General features: G+C 40.8%; 1 protein-coding gene across 1 annotated transcript in view; it reads right to left on the reverse strand.

The window, feature by feature from the left end:
* Apbb1ip (amyloid beta precursor protein binding family B member 1 interacting protein) overlaps positions 1 to 17,012 on the reverse strand; it is a 109,928-nt gene that overhangs the window by 33,395 nt on the left and 59,521 nt on the right. The window contains exon 7 of the mRNA XM_047521570.1: positions 16,136 to 16,257. Within this exon, the coding sequence (XP_047377526.1) occupies positions 16,136 to 16,257 (122 nt within the window). The remainder of the gene's footprint in view (positions 1 to 16,135; positions 16,258 to 17,012) is intronic.

The following is a 17,012-nucleotide window of genomic DNA, read 5'->3' on the forward strand; positions in this document are numbered from 1 at the left end:
TTTATCATATCTGTATTCTTGATGATTGCCATTTTGACTGGAGTAGGATGAGAGTTTTGATTTGCATTTCCCTGATTGCTGAGGATGTTGAACAGACTTTCATTTTTTTTTCCCATTTGTATTTTGAAAAATGTCTGTCTAGTTCATTTGCTGTATCTCAGCCATAAAGAAGAAGGAAATTATGTCATTTGCTGGTAAATGGATGGAACTGGAGAACATCATGCTAAGTGAAATACACCAAACTCAGAAAGTCAAGAGTCGAATGTTTTCTCTTATATGTGGAAGTTGGGGGGGGGGAGGGAAGGAAATAAAAAAAGGAGGGGACCTCACAAAAATAGAAGGAAGACCAACAGAGTAGAAGAAGGGGACTGAGAGGGAGCAGGAGGGGCGGGCGTGGAATTCTGGAGAATGAAGTCCACCAAATTATGCTATGTCCATGTACAATGTAGCACAATGAATCCTGCTTACATAGATAATTTTAAAGCACTAATTGAAATAATAATAATAAAAAAATAGTAATAATAGAAGGAAGATCAGAGAGGTAGAGTAAGAGGATCAGGAGAGAGAGAGAGTAAAGGGAAGGTATGGGGAATAAGATTTATCAAATTATGCTATGTGTGTGTATGAATATGGCATGAGCGTGGAATCATGGGTCCCCATACTATGTATCATTATAACGTACCAATAAAAATGTGTAAGAAGAGTTACGGAGATTGATTGTGGTGATGGTTGCATAGCATTATGAATGTGTTAAACCACTGAATTATACTCTTAAAAATGACTACAATGGTACATTTTTTAATGTGTATTTCACCATAATCAAAACATGGTGGGCTGGGGTTGTGGTTCAGTGGTAGAGCACTTGCCTAGCATGTGTGAGGCACTGGGCTTGATTCTCAGCACCACATATAAATAAATAAAAATAAAGGTCTATCAACAACTGAAAAATATTTTAAAAAAACATGGTAAAAAGCAAGGCATGGTGGCACACATCTGTAATTCCTGGGGCTTGGGAGACTGAGCAGGAGGATTAGAAGTTTAAGGCCAGCCTCAGCAACTAAGCAAGGCTATAAGCAACGTAGTGAGACCCTGAGTCAAAATAAAAAATAAAAAGTGTGGCTCAGTGGTAAAGCACCTCTGGGTTCAATCTCCTAGTACCAGAAAAAAAAAAAAAAAAAAAAAAAAGAAGAAGAAAAAAAGTCATAGGAATTTTTTTTTCAAAGCCTGAAAAATGTTATGAAATGTTTTAAAATAATTATTTTGTTGCTTAAATAAATACAAAGACAATGAAAGGAAACAAAAATGATAAATTCTATGTTACATATATTTTCTGGCACTTAAGAAAAGGTAACCTGACATGCGCTGGCCTATTCCTGAGAGTGAACTGAGTATCTAGGAAGCAACTCTTGATCTCACGTCTCAGACATTGGAATCATGTGGGGTGAACTGAAGGACCGGACAGAACTCGAGGAAGACTCCATGGCACCTGTTTCTCCTCCTCATCTGGGAGAAGGTGAGCCTGTGTCGCTCTCTGCCAGGATGTTGAGGGAAGAGCATAACTAAACCGAAGTTCACTTTTGACAGCCTCTCACATTTTCAGTTTCTAAATAACGTTTTACCTTCTACCGTCCAGTGCTACACTGTGTTTTGAAATAATTATTCTTTTTTTTACATCCTCACTAATTCCAGTATAATTGACAGTGGTATTTAAACATATAGCTGATAAAGTATGAAACGAATGACTGACAATTAAATACAGATGCTAGAACACACAATAAACAGGAGGAAAATGTAACAAAACAGTGGAACAATGATTTTAGGAAAGCATATAAATTCAGAAGATAAAATAACTTGATTTTACAATGTGCCCTCAAAAGTACGTTATTCTAAATTGTAGCTGATGTGACATAGTCAAGTTACTTAATTGACAAATAATAGTTGTGTATCTTTATACATGTGACAACTTCGTATGTACATTATGTGAAGATTTGGTCAAGCTCTGTCACCTCACCCATGTATCATTTTCTTGTGGTGAGAATGTTCAAACTCTATTTTAGCTATTTGGAAACATATAATCCATTATTATCAACTGTGGTTCCCACGAAGTACACGAGATCACTAAAGCTTACTCCTCTAGGCTCACTGAAATTTGTACCCTTTGATCAACATCTTCCCTTTCTTGATCTTTTCTTCTTACCCCACCTTCTGATACCCACCTTTCTACTCTATCTGAGATTAACCTTTTTAAATTTCACATGTAAGTGAGATCATAAAGTATTTGTCTTTTTGTGTCTGGCTCATTTCATTTAGCACAATGTCCTCAGTTTCATCCATGTTGTTGTGAATGAATGCAATTTCCTTATTTTTTAGGGCCATATAATATTCCATCATGTATATATACCACATTTTGTTTACCCCTCATCCACCGATGAACACAAGCCTTGTTTCCACATCTTGGCTATAGTGAAAAATGCTGCAATAGATATGGGTGTGCAGCTATCTCTTCAACATACCAATTTAATTCTTTGGATATATATACCCATATGTGGGATTGCTCAATTTTTTTAAATTAAAAAATTTTTTTTATAGTTGTAGATGGACAGAATGCCTTCATTTTATTTGTTTATTTTTGTGTGGTGTTAAGGACTGATCCCAGTTCCTCACACATGCTCAGCAAGTGCTCTGCAACTGAACTACAGCTCCAGCCCTGGATTGCTCAATCTTATGGTAATTTTTAGTTTTTTGAGGAACCTCCCCACTATTTTCCAAAATAGCTGTGCCAGTTGGCATTTCTGCCAGCAGCATTCAAGGGTTCCCTTTTCCCCAAATCTTCCTCACTATGCTTTTGGTTTTGTTTTCACGATAAAGCAAACACACAAAGTAAGCCTGTGTTGGAGGGTAGTTCTGAGAATAGGGCTGATTCTCTTCCGTCAGAACTTTCAACAGTGCTGGGGTAGTGGCTCTATTCAGGTTGCTCTGTGGCAGAAAAACTCAAAATGTATTCATTTTCTTTTGCAAATGGAAACTGGACAAAAGAGTTGAATAATAAGAGGACTTTAAAGTGGGAAATGTGACTTTCGGTCACAGCTGGTTCTCTCTTCTTACAGCTCCTGAGAATTCAAGTTTTGGAGAGGGATAGGGAAGAAACAGAAGAGGCACATTACTTTTTTTAAAAAAATCACCTTCTTGGAATAAAGAATAAATCCAGCAAATGGTGATCAGTTCCTGAATAAATATTTGTAAGTACCTTTTACACGTGTAAAATGGCCCTGTCCTTAAGACTCTTGCTACCACAGTAGGAAGATGAATAAAGACAGATGAGAGAAGATGGACAGGCGGCTATGTATCGACATGGCGCGACACAACAAAAACTCAAAACGAGTCAAGTTCTGTAGATTTTCTTTCAGAGGAAGAAATTACTGTAGACTGACATGGTCAAGAAAAATCACAGAGGGAGTCAGCGGTGAGTCAGGCCTTGAAAGACAATCAATATTTAGATAGGGGTCAAGAGAATAAGAATATTCCAGGCAGGAGAAAAAGCATGTGCAAAGGCACAGAGGTCTTTAAATATCAGGTGTTAATGAACGACCAGCCCGGCTACAGCTATAGGGATTAATGCCCGCTACCAGAACCAATATCGGAATATTGCTCCCAAATCTCTTCTTTCCTGTGTCAGAACACTCCTGTGCCTATCATCAAGCAACAGAGCAGAATGGGTGGAGCTTATTTCCATGCCTCTCTTATGCTGGACTTGACTGTGGGACTGCTTTGGCCAACAGAATGTGGGTGGAAGGGACAAATCGTCAATTTTGAGCAGAGGACTTATTTGTCTGTTCCTTTGCCATTGGAGAGAAGAGTGTGTCACAGGTGTGGCTGCCCAGGACAACAAGAGATGGGCAAAAGTCCCTCAATCTGACTCACACTCTGGAGCCAAGGACAGGTGACCTGTGTACCCAGGAGGAAGTCGATGTCTGCTGGTTTCAGGCATGGGATTCTGAGGTTGTTTTGTGTACTACCTAATACACAAGCCACACCGTCTGGGGAGAGGACCCAGGGCACCCAAGTCAGGGGTAGACCTTTCTTTAATGTGATAGTCCACCCTGGGAACCACAAAGATGATGACTTATGACTTTCCTTCTGGGTGGGCCTCATCCTGGATGGTCAGTGGGAAGAGCAAGGTTGGACTAGAATGGAGGTGGTTTCCCCCCACGGTGACTGACAGGCGATGGCTTGAAGCTATTCTGCACCTGATAGCTTGGAGAAATTGTGTTTTTCTCCTCTTCACTTCTTACTATGACGGCCAACAATACATTGTCACCACCTCCAAGTCTCAGATAAGAAATGGAATCACCTATAAGTAAAAAGTGCCTAAAAATCAATAGGGGTAATATTAGAGTGTGGGATTATGGGTGATTTAAATTTCTTTTATTTTTTCCGAATTTGTCAGCTTTTTAAAAATAACAAGTTGATGTTACTTTTGATGTCGGAAAAGCAAGCTATGAAAACACATGAAAAGTAGCCTAGTAAGCAAGAAACTACAAGAATGGGCTTTACCAGTACCGTCTATGGGAAACAGATTCTTAAGGATCCTGTCAATAAGAATGGCTATTGTTGATACTGGAATAATTGCCCATCACCAGAACCAGTTCTCAGTCCTTAGATTTCTCTTTTTGTTTCAGGTGATGAGGTTCAGGACCCACTGCCCCCAAATATAGCACCTGGGCACTTGAGAAAACAGCAGAAAGGGGGAAAGATCAGAGAGATCTTCTCCATCCTTCTTCCCTGAAGCAGGCCATAAAAGAATTCTCTGACCTTATTGTAAAGTAGATCAGAGATCCTAAAGAGCTTCACAAGAGAGCTGCCCTCTCTGACCCCAGAGAAAAGGAATGTCCTTTACTCTGAAGTCACAGAGCACACAAACACACACACACACACACACACACACACACACACACACACAATCTGAACAAACAGGCTTTGCTAAATTCCCCCAATTTATTACCATAAGATCTTCTTGTCCTCCTCTGCTTGACAGTCCATAAAAATACCCAGTTTTCTGCGTGTCTTTGGGTTTTTATTCTAAAGTCTCCCATGTCACGAAAAACTTAAATAAAATCGTGTGCTCTTCCCTTGTTAGTTTGCCTTTTGCTATAGGGGCCTCGGTCACAAACCTAATGATAGTTGAGGAAAGAAATCTGTTTTCCCCTACACCAGCAGTGTCGCTGATCTTTGCCCAGCGAGTTTCTAGGAGCTATTTTTACTCAGATAGTAATGTTCTACTGCCTCAATCCACTTTCCCCTAAAGAGACAAGACCACTTGGTCGAGGGGCCCCTGTAGAGAAGAAAGAATAATAGCTTTCCATCACCCATTATAGGAGTCAAGGATGGTGCCCCTACAGTAAGACAGGTCAGCAAGGGAAAAGCTTAACAAATTGAATTAACAAAGTTTTACGTGATATGGGATTCTTCAGAGATGAAAAGTCAAAGATGCAGAGAAAACTGAGTTATTATGCTTGTCTGGTGAAAGAAGGGGACAGAGGTGGAGGAACACGACAGGACAAACGGGGTGTGATCTAACGGTGATTAACTAGTGGGTGAGGGTGCCCAGATTCCTTTCAGTCCCTCTCTGCATGACATTCCTTCCCCCAGGACATGGGACAGGACACCTGTCACATGAGAACCTTCAAGTGGGGAAGGGAGGAGATCAGAGAGTAACCTTTCCAGACTTTATGGTTTGTGTTGGGGAGAATAACATTGGTTTCTATGACCTGCTTTGGGGGACAAACAGAGGAAGGAGGAAAGAGGGAAGGAGATCAGAGTAATTTTTGCTTCTGAGGCCCTTCAAATGTCCCTTAGCTCAAATTACTGAGCATGCCAAAGTGCACTGGGGTATCATGTTCTGAGTTCCAGCACCCTTGCCCTTACCTCATGCTTTAAAGGGTCTCTGCGTTAAAGGGTCTCTGATCTTCATCCGGTCACTCCCCTACTCAGAATGATATCAGGGGGCCAAAGGGACATGCTCACTTGAAGCCAAACCCTGTCCACTAGGCAGTCCATGAACTGAGGGCCTTAATTTCTTGCTCACATAGTTCTGAGACTCTTCCCTGAATCCTTCCTCCTGAGGGTTAAGTTGTTACTAGTGGGGACTTCCTAGGACAGAGGGCATGGCCAATAGGCTACTGCTTGCAAAAGGGGGGATGAGGCATTTGGAGCTTGTTGTTTGGGCAGTAGTGTCCACATCTGTGTCCACAAGGCCCCGTGGAGCAGGATGGGTGGTTCTTGTGCAGGTGATGAGAACCAAGCCACCATGTTGTCACATGGAACCCAAAGGAATTCATACTGGGTGATTATGAAGTGTGGAATAGAGAACACTGCTTATTAACTGGGTTTATGACTTTACACCTACAGATGCATGTTATTTGAACCTTCAGTTGTACTGTTACCCCAGACCCTGTAAATGTTGGGGTGTGACCCGCTCCGAGGCATGTCCTGCATTCCTGTGGAATTCCCTGCTGCTTTCCCCTTATCCTTTCATTTTCTCTTCTCATCATCAGGCCTAACTGAATTGCAAAAGAGGAATACAGAAGAATTTTTCGAGGTGTTCTCTCTTTGAGAAGGTAATACTTTTCCAGGATCCCTGGAGCCCTGGGAAGTTTATCAACTACATAGTGGTCAGAATAGTCAACGAACGAAGTACCTCCTCTTAGGTCTTGTTGCCCACCAGCCTGGTTTCTTTCACTAGGTTCCCGTCCTGACGACTCTGTCCTGGTGCTGAAGGTAGAATGCCTCCCCCCCTCCTCAGCCCACGGTGTCCCTGCTACACTCTGCCACTCCTTGGTCCACGTCCCCAGAAACCCAGCCTCGCAGAATGTCCCCATACCACTCGACTCCTTTTGTCCTCTGCTGGGGCCTCACTTCTTCCAGAATACCGGCCATTGATGGCCATTTCAGGCCATCTCCTAGATGCATCTGCCGTCTCTGCCTCTGGCTTGCACTATGTCATCTACGGTCTCCTGTGCTGGCTTTATTCCAGCACGAGGCAGACACTCATGGAATGTTTGTTGATGACTCTCGAGTAACGCTGGACATCATGGGGGAACCCTGAGATGAAGGGGTTCGTTTGTCTGGGTCAGGTTCAGGCAGCCCAAGGTTAGCCTCATATTCACGCTTCTTTGACATCCTGCCTACAATTTCAGGGGTTGGTTATACAGCACTGTGTTGAAGATCAGAGTCCGGGCCAGTCACCTTGTGAAAATCCCTATCCAGAGCTCATTGCTGACACCTTCCTGGATAGGTGCTCACATCCTCCCAGCCTCCTTCCCCTCCTTCCTTTTCCAGACTCTTCTATACACTGAAGCAGACAACAATAACAACAATGGTTATTATCATTATTACAGAAAATGTCCTTTAATTCTCATGATATATGCTTTAAAAATAAATTATCTCTATTTTGTTTAAACAGGAGCATAGAGACCTGGTGAAGTAAATTGCTGTTCAAGGGCCCAAGGTTGGTAAAGTGAAAGAGCCAGGATTTAAAACCCACACTCAACAGCCCACACTCAGCAGCTCCACAGCACTGCTTTCCAGCAAGAGGCAGGCTCTTAAATGACAAATCTGAACAGAAAATTTCCTCTTTTGTGACGCTATGACTTAAACCCTTGGCACAGTGTAGCAGGTCCTTCACAACAGGCCCTATGCACATCTGTTTCCGGAATGTTCTTCCTATCACCCTCACTGGGCCTTTTCTACACCTTGTCACATGATCTTGACTGGTCCTTGATAGTCCTGGACTATGATTCAGAATCCTCCCCCTCCTGCCTTGCACACTGGTCTTAACCCCCGTGGCAAACATAAAAGACATCAGTTCCTCAGGGAGTTCATCCTTCACCCCCAAGACTGAGAGACCCTGTTGCGGTTCTCAGAGTTACATGGTTAGTCCCTGCTACCATATCTACTTCTATAAAACTGAGTGAAGTTTGACCTCAAGCTGCCTCTGTATGATGTGCATATATGTGTGCATACCTATAGATATTCCGTGGTTGTTGTTGATACTGGAAATTGAACCCAGGGTCTATCTATCACTGAGCTGCATCCTCAGCCCTTTCTGTTTTATTTTGAGACTGGCTTTCACTAAATTGCTGAGGATCTGGAACTTGCCATCCTCCTGCCTTGGCCTCCTGAGTATTTGGGATTGTAGGTGTGAATTACTGTGCCCTGCCTCTGTACATATTTTAAGTTTGGGCTAAAAGTTTCTCAGTCCATAGTGAATTTGATGTGTAAACAGACTGTAACCTGTTCTTGTAACAAGTAGCTGAGTCTCAGCCAATCACACGTGACCACTTAAACCATGTTTGACTAAGACAGACAAGAGCTATAACCAAAGGAGCTGTCCCTAAATCTCACTTCCCTTTCTATATGTCACTTCCTGTCCTCTGGCTATAAACATCACACATGCATGTGATGAGGTGGAGTACTCCAAACCACTTTTGGTCCAGACTGATGGAATTATCTTCTGATATGTTCACCCTGATCACACACACAATTTCTCATAGAGGACTTGACTTGTATAAACTTTAATGTATTTTTATATTTCTTCTTAAACCAATTGCAATTAACCTCTCAACATGGAAAAATTTTGTAGATTACAAACTTTTTGCTTTGCATTACTGTTTTTTTGGTATTTATTTGTGTATGTACTTATTTATATTGTAGTCCTGAGGATCCAATCCAGGATAGCACACATTCAGGGAAAGCTTACCACTGAGCTCCATCCCCAGCCCATAGCTTAGCACTATAAGAGAGAGAAGACTCGGTGTTCCTCAACAATGCTAAGCCCAGGAAAGACAGCCTGAGGTGCGCAGAATTTATACTGCTTAAAGATCAGCAAAACTAGATTTGTTGACATTTTGTCTTTTAACAATTCAATGGCTATTACTTGCTACATGTCTTCACTGGATGGGAGGAAATTCAACAGGAACAACCCTCATAGAAACTTCCAATTGTTGAAGATGATAAATAATGACATAAACCATTACTTCATGATAGGCACAATATCTCTGTGAAGCAGAGGACAGTTAACTCTAGGGGACCCTAAGTCCTGGGGGCTTTGAACAGTTTCCCCCTAGAGGACACTCTCCAAGGACACACCAGCATCAATTTCTGTTTCTTCAACCTCCACATGTACTCTTTTCTAAAATAAATCTGCCTGAGAATGGATGGCTCCTTCCACAACTGCTTTATACCTGTTAGAAAGGAAAGGCATCTCTCACACCCACAAGAACTTTACTGCCCTGGGGTGTGGAGCTCAAAGATCCTAAACAAAGGGGTAGCTGGAGAGACTGGTATGAAAAAGAGGAAGACTCATAACAAATCCTTTTGGAAATCAGGTGATTTCTAGTTCTTTGCTTCCAACACAATGGAAAGTACCTAATTATCTTGCCAGATGATGGATGAAAAGAATCATCAGTCATCCTTCCGCAACCTTGAGCTGACAACTTGGAAGGAGTTCAAAGAATCGAATGGTATTCTTCTTTTCCCATTCACTTATTAATGTGAACAAAGTTTCATCTATACAAAGTACTTAACATCCATAAAAATGAAAAATAGAAAACCAATATAACTTGTCTTCCCCTGGTATGATATGGAACATTCATTCCTTGATTCTAGAATTAATCGGGGGGAAATGACTCCATTTATTTACATAATTAAAAGATGCTCTTCCCATTTTTTTAACTTGTTATGCTTAACTAATGTCAAAATTTTAAAATGTTTTTGTATTGTTTTATTCAACTGTGTTTTTCTTAACACAAGTATCTTATAGGGGGCAAAAATGAAAATTTATCAATTTATAAACATAAGCTGTAAAAGGGAGGTATAAGAGGGAAATCAAGAAAAGACTTTCAAGCATAAAAGATTACAATATGATAAATATTTGTGGAGCAAATAGAATGGAAATAGTTCAAGGGACGGGGGAGGAAGGAACAATGTAAAATGTTCCAAATGTTAAAGAAGCTTATTGTAGGACACCAAGAATGAACCCTAGTGTCAATTATAGACTTTGGGTTATAGTGATAATGATCTGTCAACATAGGTTTATCCAGTGTAAAAATATGCCATTCTGGTGGGGGTATTTAGAATGAGCTATGTGGGATCTGAGGCATAAGAGAACTCTACATTTTCTGCTCAATTTTTCTATGAACTAACTGTTCTAAAAAATGAACTTATTCATATGCTTCTTTTTTAAATTGTAAACAAATGGGATACATGATGTTTCTCTGTTTGTACATGGCATAAAGGCATACCATTTGTGTAATCATAAATTTACATAGGGTAATGTTGTTTGATTCATTCTGTTATTTTTTCCCTTCCCCCCACCCCTCCCACCCCTCTTTTCCCTCTCTACAGTCCTTCCTTCCTCCATTCTTGCCCCCCTCCCTAACCCTAACTCTAACCCTAACACTAACCCCTCCCACCCCCCATTATGTGTCATCATCCACTTATTATTCATATGCTTCTTAAATGGGTGTTGTTAGAACTCAAACTGCCATGGGAATACTTTTTAAAGTATCGGATACCTTTTAAAACTGCCAAAATTGGATTGGATACTTTTTTAAACAGCCCCAATTTAAAATATGCTGGACATTGCATTGTTGGCATCTGCTTAAACTTCTGATCAAAAAAATTAGAAGTCAACAGGCAAATATGTGAATGGTTCATGTTGTTACAAAGTACTTAAAGGGGCTATGCAAACACAAAGGTTTGAACTCCATTCATAGATGGAGCCACTGTGTGGGGCTGGCCATAAATGGCTGTGTGGGAAGAGAAGAAAGAACAGAGGTAGGGGGTCTACAGGGAGGGAGAGGAACAACAGCTGTGGACAGGGACAGAGGGAAATAGATAGAAGCCCACGGGAAGGCTGGGACCAAAATGCTTGTCGTGGTCTCAATAACATTACCCCCAGCTCCAGACCCTGGAGGTCTGGCCACACTTCCTGTCTTTCACTCAATGATACATCTCTGTGGACTTTCAATTTCGGTTTGAAAAAATTTCAGACAGAGCAGTATCTGTTCCGATCAAATCATCTCAATGATAGCTTCTAGCATGGAGTTTGCAGCATCTGTGCACCCAGACCAATTCCTGTTCTTAAATGGAACAGAGCATAACAGCAATCATCAGGAGAATTAACTAGGACTTACTCTGTTTTTCTTCATTTTAGGAGAACTCCCCTACTCTCCTCCAGGAGCAGTGTCCCCAGTTAACCCAAGGACCTCCCCTAGGCCCTACCTCTCAAAAGTTCTACCTTCCAATATCACTGCACGGAAGACCCAGCTTCCACTCATGGACTCCTGGGGAGACAAGCCATGCCCGTCAACAGTACCTCTGTGTGGTGAATACATTTTTTCTTAGGGTTAAGCCCACTTCTTTGTTTAACTGCTTCATCTCAATAATACATCATGCTGTAATTTTATCCCACGTGGTTCCCATCTTAAACCTAGAAGTTTTACTTCAAGCTTTTTTGCACGTCTTTTTCTCCAGCTAGATTATAAATTTCTTGAGGGTAAAGATTATCTTGATCTACATATTCTCCACAAATAGCACAAGGTTATACCTATAACAGACACTCCATAAACATTTGTGAAAGTCATACAAATGTCTGTTGGAATGAATTTCATTAAAGTCTCCTCATACGTGTCAACATTGGAAAGAGGTTCAATTTGTTAGAAACTTCTGTTGAGACTTTACTAAATAGGTCACTAAGAATCTGTCCTTTTATGATTCTGATTAGATCCAATTCTTCATGCACAGTTTCTTACTAGCTCTTCAAATACGTCCTAGGAGGTGAAATGGTTTGGACCAGTTGAGCAGGAAGATAAAGCCTGAATCCTCAATGACATAGTCCTGACTTTTGAGTAGAAGCTCCCTGTTATGCTCTTCCAATTTCAGGATTCATCATTTCATGCCAATGTTGGCCATTACATCTAGAAAAGCCTAAATGAAATACAGGATTATTTGGACTTTTAAGTTAACTGCTTGAGACATAGCTTGAGGAGAAAAATCTAAGGCACTTCAATGAAAGAACTTTCTGGTTGTATTTATGTTAAAATCTTCCTCTGGAAATACCCTTTTCTGGGGCTTACTCTTTTAGCAGAAATCTAGCATAAAAAAAGACTTATGTTAAAAACCATCAAAGGGTCTCAGCATAGAACTTTCACAAGGGGATTTTAGGTATTTCAAAATCACAAAGCCTCCCTTTTTAGGGGCTGCGACATCAGTATGGGAACCAGCACAGTGTACTTCTCTCACTCTGGGGTCAGCATACCAAAACCACTATCTATGCAGGGCACTGATCAGAAGTCAGAATTCAGCCAAATACTGAAAAAAAATACTGACTTTTTAAAAAATGCCTCCACTTCAATTTTGGTCTTTAAATTGGATTGCAGATTAGGCGAATCCAGTTACTTAATTTTTAAGAACATATCATTATTCAAAAGAATTCATTAGGAGGATTCCTGTTTCCTCCTATGATACAATAGCTTGCAGTAGACCAAACTTCCACAAAAAAAACAGCTAGACAAGCTGGATTAAAAACATCAGTGTATGGGCTGGGGAGATAGCTCAGTTGGTAGAGTGCTTAGCTCACAAGCACAAGGCCCTGGGTTCGATCCTCAGCACCGCAAAAACAAAACAGAACAAAAAATCAGTGTGAGAGCTGTGGAGGCAATCAAAGACTCAAAGGGTCAAGATTGAAGAGAGAAAGGAGCCACAAAGAGGTGTCTAGACCTTCTGAGAGCCATGTTTCCCTCTCAGGGTATTTGTTGCTACTTAACCCAAGGTGAGAGGCTGGCAAACGACTTGAAGAGACACTTCACAAAAGTGGGATATTCAAATGGACAATAAACATTTGAAAAAGGTACTTGAGTCATTTGCATAGAGAAAATTCAACTTTAAAACCATAGGAGGGGCTGGGGTTGTGTCTCAACGCTAGTACAGCACTTGCCTAGCATGTGTGAGGCACTGGGTTTGATCCTCAGCACCACTTATAAATAAGTAAATTAAAGTCCATCGACAACTAATAAGAATAAAAAAAAAAAACCATAGGAGATGCCACTATACACCTACAGAATGGTTCAAATTGAGCAAGAGAGAGAGAGAGAGAGAAAGAGAGAGAAAAGCAAAACCAGGGCTGCCAAGTATCTGGAACAACAGGAATTTCCATACAATGTTAAAGGGAGAGCAAATCACAGGGTACACTTGAAAAATTGCTCAGAATATCAGCTAAAGTTAAATAAGCATAAGTTATGATCCAGAAATCATATATACATATGTATATATATATGTGTGTGTGTAAGAGAAATGTCTCTATGCATTCAATACAAGATATTCCTACCAGCATTACTTGTTTAAGCCCCAAACTACAAACAAGTGAAATGTTCATCAATAAATATATATGGGTATAGTCACACAATGGAATAAAAAACAGGAGTGAAAAAGAATGAACTACTGCTCTAAGCCACAACAGAAATGGAAGTTGAGTGGGAAAAAGTTAAACACAAAAAAAGACTATGTGATTCTATTTCATATAAATGCCCCAAAGAGGGGAAAACTAAGATAATAAAGATCAGAAGAGTGGTCACCTTGGTAATGGGGAATAAAGACTGTGAAGGGGTGTGAGGAGCTCCATTAATGCTGTGTCTTGATGTGGGTGGTAGTTACCCAGGTATGTTCACTTTGTACAATTTCATAGAGTTACAATTATGAAAAATGCATTGATTCACATGACACTTTGGCAGGTTGCAGACATCCACTACTGCTCATTCTCCCCTTCCTTCCCTGACCTATACCACAGCCCTGCGGCACCAACTCCTGGGCGCCATTTTTATGGACTCATTTTAAAGGTGCTTTGTGGAAGAGTTATCCAAAGTGGTAGTCACTAATCTAATTCCACAATTTTTGCTGTTTACATAATTATTCATACAAAACTGTGTTTCTCTGCATCTCAGTGTCACCATGTAGCTATGTTTGGGCAGATGGAATGTATGTAAGTAGAAGTCTGGTTGTGCATTTCCTGGGTTCTCTTCTCTTCCTATGGACTAGAAAATGGGAAGTGGAAAAGATGCCCGGGGCCCAGAGACGGAGGTGACATGTGGAGGATGGATGAGCTGTTCTACCTGCTCATGTCTGGATCAGAACGTGAGTGAGGAATAAGCTTTCGGGTTGATTGAGCCACTGATTAAGGGGGTCTCTTTGTCACCGGGGCTTAGATGATGCTCTCATTAATACAGACAGGAAAGTCTGGTATTGAAGGTAGTTACAGGCTAAAAACTTGATACTTTTAGTGTTTGATATTTGTCACAAGCAATTGCTTTGTTGTCAGTTGACCACCATATCATCTCCAGAAGACCCCAGAAAAGAGCACAGTAGAGCATTTTCTCATGAGGGAGCCGCTCTGGAGTCTCTTAATTCTGCCCCTAGTTATACAGGACTTGTTCATTTTACTGTAAAAAGGAAAGTGCCTGGATAACCCCGGAATCTCTTCCATCTCTAACATTCTCAGACTTTCCTAAAAAAAGGTAGACTTTCGTGCCATTATGTAACAGTGGTCCACTTCACCTTTTGAATATAGCTCTGAGGCTTATTTTTTTTAAAGGGACATGTTTTCCTTTCCCTCTTCTCCCTCTCCCCCTCCCTAACCTGGGGACTGGAAACAAGATGACCTTGAGTTAACTTTACTCAACAGGAAGGAGAAGTGTGTCAGAGGAGTGACTATCTCCCAAATTAACAAGGGAATCCTAACCCTCCATCAGGGAACCCCCATCAGGCACACCTGAGTTGGGGCCTTTGAACAGCTCCTTTAAAAGCCCTCTGTTTTCCCTGACAGCAGAATCGCAGCCTCTGTGTTTCTCCCTGTGTTTCTCCTTTGCTAACAAAGCAATAAAACAACTTTTTCCTTTTTCTCAAAACCATGTCCTTGTTACTAAATTGGCATTAACTGACATTGGGGATAAGGACTGAGTTTTTGGTTACAATTACAGTTGCTCCAGGCCACAGTGGGAAAAGGTCGAGACTTCTCAATGACATACTTGCACACATGACCCAAGGGAAGCATTTTCAAGTTGTACATTTTCGAGGTGTTCCCTTTAGTTATCCCAGCATCAATAAACAACACATATGAACAACAAAGATATGAAATTGTTTTTGTTGTTTGTTTGGTTTTTTTTTTTTTTTTTTTTTTGGTACCAAGGATTGAACTCAGGGGCACTTAACCACTGAACCACATCCCCAGCCCTTTCTTATGCTTTATTAAGAGACAGGGTCTCACTGAGTTACTTAGGGCCTTGCTAAATTGCTGAGGCTGGCTTTGAACTTCTGATTCTCCTGTCTCAGACCTGACCCTCAGCCGCTGGGATTACAGGCATGTGCCACTTTGCCCACAGGATCTTTAAATGGAAAATATTAGTAGCCAAAAGTGCATCAAGGTATAGAAGAGGAGTGGAGCCCAACAGTAATGCTGACGGAAGAGGAAGGTTAGACAACCATCGATAGGTGTGTGTTGGATTCTGAATGAAAAGAAACAAACTGATTTTTTTTTCTAAATTCTTCCAAGGGCTCTTAGTTTACAACAGCCAAAGATAGAATTTGTATTTATTTGAAAGGAATTTGACATTTTGTGAGATAATACTAGGGTCCATACTAATATAATATAAAGCTGCTCCCCCGCCCTTTACCCTGCAGTCATTTCCCCGCCTCCCAGCTTACAACCTAGCTTGTCAGTCTGTGAACATCCTAGCTCGCTATTGGTTCATCAGTCAGCCTGCAAGTATCCTTCTCCGTTATTGGTCCCACTAGCCCGCGGAATTCAACTGCTTCAGAATAGCTCCCCCGCCATTTTGCTCTCTCTTTCCTCCTCTCTTTCATGCTCTCTCCTCCATTTCACTCTCTCTTGCGGGTGTGCTCTCTCTCTTTCCCTCTCATTTTCTCTCTTACCCTGCAGGGAGACACTCTGTTTGCTTAATAAACTCCCTTAAGTAAGTTCCTGTGTCCAGAGTGGTTTCTGGGTTCTTACACATACACAGATGGAAAAAAAAACCCAAACCCTTCATGCTGTATATGGTTTAACAATACACGGGCATCTTACCTGGGGATTTTTAAATACAGCATATTTTTCCTCTTTCTTCAAAAATAGTACTTTATTTTCTGTGTCTCTTGTCCAATCTGATAAGACTTCAACAACGTTTTCATGGTCTTCAAACAACCTCTCTGATGAAATAAGAAAACAGCACTTTTTTAGACCTGAGATATCAGGATTTTCAGCTGAGAAATAAGCTATTATTGAACTGAATCCAGGGCTTCATAGTTTTCATCAAGGTTTCTACAATTCTTAATTCTTACATGATGTCATGCTGTTACACCCCTATTATGTTTATTTATCTTTTAGAGACAGGCTTTCAACTTATCTTCCACTAGGAAAAACTCATTGCAGGTGGCAGAATCTACAATACAGCGACAAAGGTTAGCCATCATGCTTTATTATGATAGCCTTTTTTTTTTTTTTTAACTTTAAATAGTTCTAAGAGGAGGCAAACATTTTCTTTTGGAAAGGACAATAGGGCAAAGATTATTAAAGACTTTGAATGCAATTGCAAGATTTGCAATGTGTACCCTAAAGCACTGCTCCCTAAAACTATAAAAAAAAGAACAATGTGTATGAATACCTGAAGCAAACTTAAAACATAAAGGAAAGCTTTCATTTATCTTCTTGACTCATAGAATTGAAGAAAATGTCAAAGGACTGTTTAAGTATAGAGTATTTCTTGCAGAAAAAAAAGATTTCACCCAAACTTCTAAAACAGGTAATTTTGGGTTCCACCCATCTCTGCTGGAGGCAACGTAGGGTGAGTGCTATTAAGAAAGATAAGTAAAGCAGGGTTGGTGGCACATGCCTGTAATGCCAGTGGCTCCAGAGGCTTAGGCAGGAGCATTGCAAGTTCAAGGTCAACCTCAGCAACTTAGCA

This window comes from Sciurus carolinensis, chromosome 12 (genome assembly GCF_902686445.1).
Source record: "Sciurus carolinensis chromosome 12, mSciCar1.2, whole genome shotgun sequence".
Classification (NCBI taxonomy): domain Eukaryota; kingdom Metazoa; phylum Chordata; class Mammalia; order Rodentia; family Sciuridae; genus Sciurus; species Sciurus carolinensis.